The sequence below is a fragment of the Chrysochloris asiatica genome, unplaced genomic scaffold (genome assembly GCF_000296735.1).
Source record: "Chrysochloris asiatica unplaced genomic scaffold, ChrAsi1.0 scaffold00146, whole genome shotgun sequence".
Lineage (NCBI taxonomy): Eukaryota > Metazoa > Chordata > Mammalia > Afrosoricida > Chrysochloridae > Chrysochloris > Chrysochloris asiatica.
This window is the reverse complement of record NW_006408664.1, coordinates 1,121,721-1,126,551: the sequence shown is the minus strand read 5'-3', so window position 1 is coordinate 1,126,551 and position 4,831 is coordinate 1,121,721. Positions and strand designations below refer to the sequence as shown.

The 4,831-nt window shown below is 39.1% G+C and overlaps 1 protein-coding gene across 1 annotated transcript in view; it reads right to left on the bottom strand.

The window, feature by feature from the left end:
• GABRR1 (gamma-aminobutyric acid (GABA) A receptor, rho 1) overlaps positions 1 to 4,831 on the bottom strand; it is a 35,288-nt gene that overhangs the window by 11,589 nt on the left and 18,868 nt on the right. Inside the window, 1 exon segment of the mRNA XM_006870660.1 lies at positions 3,308 to 3,414. Within this exon segment, the coding sequence (XP_006870722.1) occupies positions 3,308 to 3,414 (107 nt within the window).

Genomic DNA, 4,831 nt, shown 5'->3' with positions numbered 1-4,831 from the left:
AATTGAACACATTTCATTAAAAACAAAAGTAAGCATACTCAAAACTCACCACTTCCTATTTATTTTTACTACCTTTTATAATTATTATACTCTTGAAGTTATCTCTGTTTAATGAATCTGCATTATGGAAATGCTACATGTTAGTGTACTACTGAGTCCCTCTTCCCATCAGTGACCTCACCCTGATAGTGTGAAGTCACTGTGACGGAAGTATTTACATTAGAGAAATCAGCAAGTGCTACAACTCAGAGCTTGATTTATTGTTTCATGGATTCTCTTGACTTAAGGAAGCAGATTTTTATAAGTGTTTTACGTCAATAGGTATTACATTATGAATAGCATTCAAACCAGCAAAGAAACTGCTCCTGTCTACATGGTTCTTTATGATTCACGTTCATCTTCCTAATAATGAACACATCAGTTAACACTGACAGTGGATTTTACAAGAAATAGCAAGACACTGAAGTTTTGTTATGAAATTTATAATAAAGAGTATTTCATATTTTACAAAGTAAATCATCTGCCACACATCTTTTAAATCAGCAATATTTATGACATTATACTCCCAGGTATCCAGTGAAACATGTTATCATAGCACTGGTTGTGTGCTTTGTGGCCTAGCTGTTTCTAGTCCTAGTATTAGTGTTTTATTGGTGGTTTTTAAGCCTTGTGATGCCTTGACACCTTGCCTCAGAAGCGAAGACTCCAGGGATTGCACATTTCTGACCTACCTGGGTGCTTCCTGCAGAAGGAGGCATTTCAAGCTATGAAGGTGGAAATTCCATAACCCTGCCCTGAATCTGGTATCTAAATTGCTAAGCCTCCAAGCCAGGATGAGTACTGAGGGATCATTATAAATTTTATTTTGGGGCCTGGAGCAGAAATTCAGCTTCAATATTGCCAAAGTTGTCTAGATGACTCTAGCCACCCCATGCAACTGCCTATGCCTCCCCAGCTTACACATTGGTGTGGGCATTCTCTTGACCATACAAGTCTGTAAAACTGAACTACACCATCAGCACAGCACCACACGCAGCTTCGTCCCTTCCCTGGGAAGGCATATGTCTCTTGTCCATTCTCCCTCCCAGGGGCAGGTGCTAACCAGAGTTTCTAAAGGTGGTTGTGCAGCAAACATCAATACTGAGGTGCTTGTAGTTAAGAAATCTTCCCTAGTTTAGTGCTTGTTAAGCAGTTAAACAATTTTAAGGTGTCTGAACTCAAAGATTTCTAAAGCATCTAAATGCATAAGAAAGAAAGCCTTTTATACTTTATATTTTAAAAGTAGTGCTCAGAATACCATTTGTATTCATACAATAAACCAGTTTCCAAAGTTTCTCAAGGAGGACTCTGTGGTGAGAAGCAGTAGAAATGGCATGTCTCTGGCTGGCCCCAAACCAAAAATCAAACCCACTGTTAATTGATTCAATGCCAACTCAGAACTGCTCCATAGGGTTTCCTTAGCTGTAATCTTTATGACAGCAGATCACCAAGACTTTCTTCCTTGGAGCAGCTGGGTGGATTTGAACTACCAAACTTCAAGTTGGTACTTAAGTTCACATCATGGAGCCAAATATTTTTTAACCAAAGTTCTAAAATGTACCCCAAAAATGAGAATCAGAGAAGGCAAGATTTGGGGAAGAATGTTTTATCTATTTATCTGAATCCTACTGAGAAACAAACCTTTTTATTAAAGTACATTCCCCTTGCCCCCACCATGTTTTCAAGGTACATAGTTTGTATTAATAATGGCAATGTTTCCAACATCAATATAAATGAGAAAAATCACATATATTCTCCCATGTGAGTAAATGAATTCAAGAGAGGTTTACAGGTTTTCAAGGTACATTTTGTAAAACAAGGATAGGAATTGAAGTAAACTTTTAAAAGTTGAAATATAACCCATAAGATAGGGCATTAATCAGAAGCATCCAAAATTGAAAAAACCAAACCCATAGTGTTGAGTTGATTCTGATTCATAGCAATACTACAGAACAGTTGAACTACCTCACAGGGTTTCCAATTGTAAATCTTAATGGAACCAAATTGTCACATCATTCTCCCACAGAGCAGCTGCTGGGTTCAAACCACCAACCTTTTGATTAGAGGCCAAACTCTGTAACCACCGTAGCTTGAGAAATTTCCAAAATGTATTTTCAAGATGAAATGTTATTTACAATGTTTACTCCTTATATATTACTGTGTGTTTTTGTGTATATCCCCCCACCACCCCACCCTCCACCACAGCCACCCCCCAAAAAACAACAACAACAACAAAAAACCCAGAGGGAATGGAAGCAAATACTGTTGGATGATGATACACAGAAGAGATTGTAATCATTGCAATGAAATGATGAGTGTAAAACTGATGTTCTCCCATGTAAACTACCACTCAATTCACAACAAAAACTTAAAAATAAATAAATAAAAAAGATCAAATTAAAAATAGGCACACACAAAAAATGTTTACTCCTGTGTAAAGTTAATTTTCTTTGATATTGATGTGGAAAATAAGCAGCTACTGAAAAGTTAGATGCATTAATATTCAAGCCAAAAAGCAAAATTGCTGTGTGATACGGATGATTTGCTGAGTTAAGACAAACAGGATGCCTTTCTTTTTAGGTGTTAGGTGTGAAAGAACTCCGCAGGACAAAAGCCCAAGAGGAGGGTGGGGGAGGGGCCCTAACCGAGGCTGTAGAGCCCTTCTCACAGCCAGCTGTTGGCAGGAGAGACTAGTCAGGGTGGGGCTGTTGCTCAGGAGATGCTGCAGCCTTGGTGCCTTGTCTACCAAGTATAGTTGTAGCAGAGCTGATGGGAGAGAGACCCTTGGCTTGATTTCCTGCCTACAGACAGACAGAAACCAAAAGCCAAACCCATTGCTGTCAAGTTAATTTCCACTTGACAGCATCGTGGCAACCCCACTATTTTTTTTTTGGTTTTGTTTTGTTTTTAAGAATGAGACGTAAAAATATTGTTTTATGATCACACTGATCTACAGTACTAATGTCCATAAAATGAGAAATATTTTTTGGCTTTTATTATGTTTATTCAATAATAAACAGAAAATATAAGGGTAAGTCAACCCCCCACGTGTTTTGCGGAACTGCACTCCATAGTGTTTTCTATGGAGAAGGGCTGAACTCTCTTGGATGTATATCATCAGGCTTTCTTCTGTGGTACTGCTGGGTGGATTCAAACTACTAATGTTTCAGTTAGTAGCTGAGGGTGCACCATTTGCACCACTTGGGGACCTTGGACAGACAGAAGGAGTCTAGGAAACTGGCCACCCATAAACATGTGCCTCTCATACCTCTGAAGCCAGGCCTCATGCTGAAATCGTGGTCATCTATCCTCAGAAGCTGCTCTGATTTCATCATTTGTGACTTGGTGATGTCCGGGCTTTCTTTCAGAATTGGGCTGTGGAGGAAAAACAGGTTGATTGCAGATTCTAACCTGTTTAGATTAAAAAATATTGACACTCAGGCTCTTGATGGTGACAAGTTTGACAGGGTGTATTAGTTCTTTTCTTAAGCGTCTGGGTATTTCCTCTCCCTTTCTCTAGCTTTCTGAATAAATGAACTGACCTAAAAGATCCAAAACAATACTTCTCAACGATGATGACTCATTAAAATCACCCCAAGAGTTTAAAAATACTGATGCCAAGGCTTTGTCCCAGAGACTCTGATTTAGGAGATCTGAGATGGGGCCTGGAAGTTGATATTTTTAAAACCCAGATAATCTAAATGAGTAACCAAGACTGAGAATGGCTGGTCCTAGGGGCAGCTGTGGGCTGAGCCTGGCGTCCTGGAGCCTGTGTGGAGGCAGAATGGACTTAACCCTGTGGAGGCAGAATGGATTTAACCCTCATGTTCAAGGTCAACTATTTGGTCCCCATGCCAATAAGAAGCTAGCTAGTGTGGCTGCTGCTTCTGAATTGCTGTTGTTGTTCTTAGTGCCGTAAAGTCAGTTCCAACTCAAAGTGACCCTGTATAGAGTTTCTGAGGCCTTTTTTTAAAAAAAAAAAAAAAAAAAACCTCTGTGGGAGCCGAAAGCCTCATCTTTCTCCTGCGGAGCGGCTGGTGGGCTCAAACTACAGACCTTATGGCTAGAAATCCAGTGCTTTTTGTATGGAGCCACCACGCTCCCCTGAATTACAGTTAGCACTATTTTAATTTATTTTCACTTTTTTAGAAAAGGTAATATATTCATAGAGTTATAATTTTTTAAAAGGCAAATGCAGTGAAAATCCGCCTCCCCCCTCGACCTTCATTCAATCCATTTCCTCACCCACAGGTATCTCTCTTGCTGTTCCCTATTCACTGCTCAAGGTTTCTTATATGTTCAAGTAAATATAAATATATATTCCTTTTTATATACAAATTGAACATATTATGTGAACTCTTCTATATTTTTGTGGGATCCTGGTGTGGTGTGTAGGATAAGTACTGGACTGCTAACTGCAAGGTTGATGGTTCAAACCTACCAGCCAGTCTTTGGAAACCCTATACAGGCTCGCTATGAGTTGGAACTGACTTGATGGCACTTAACAATAACTATATTTTGTTTTTGTTTTTTTTAAGGTTTTAATTGTGGATTGACTGAAAGTTTACAGGGCAGATCATCAGTTTTACATTCAACAAATTATATACCTTGTTTCATTACAATGATATAATCCCCTCCATGTACCATCAGTTAACAGTATTTCTCTCTATCCACTTTAGCATTTTAAAAAACAAACAAACACTCAGGCATATATAATAATTACACTTCCAAACGGCACATTCTGCAAGTCTGCCTCCTGGCCACCAGTCTGTTATGCCCAGAATTCAGGGTC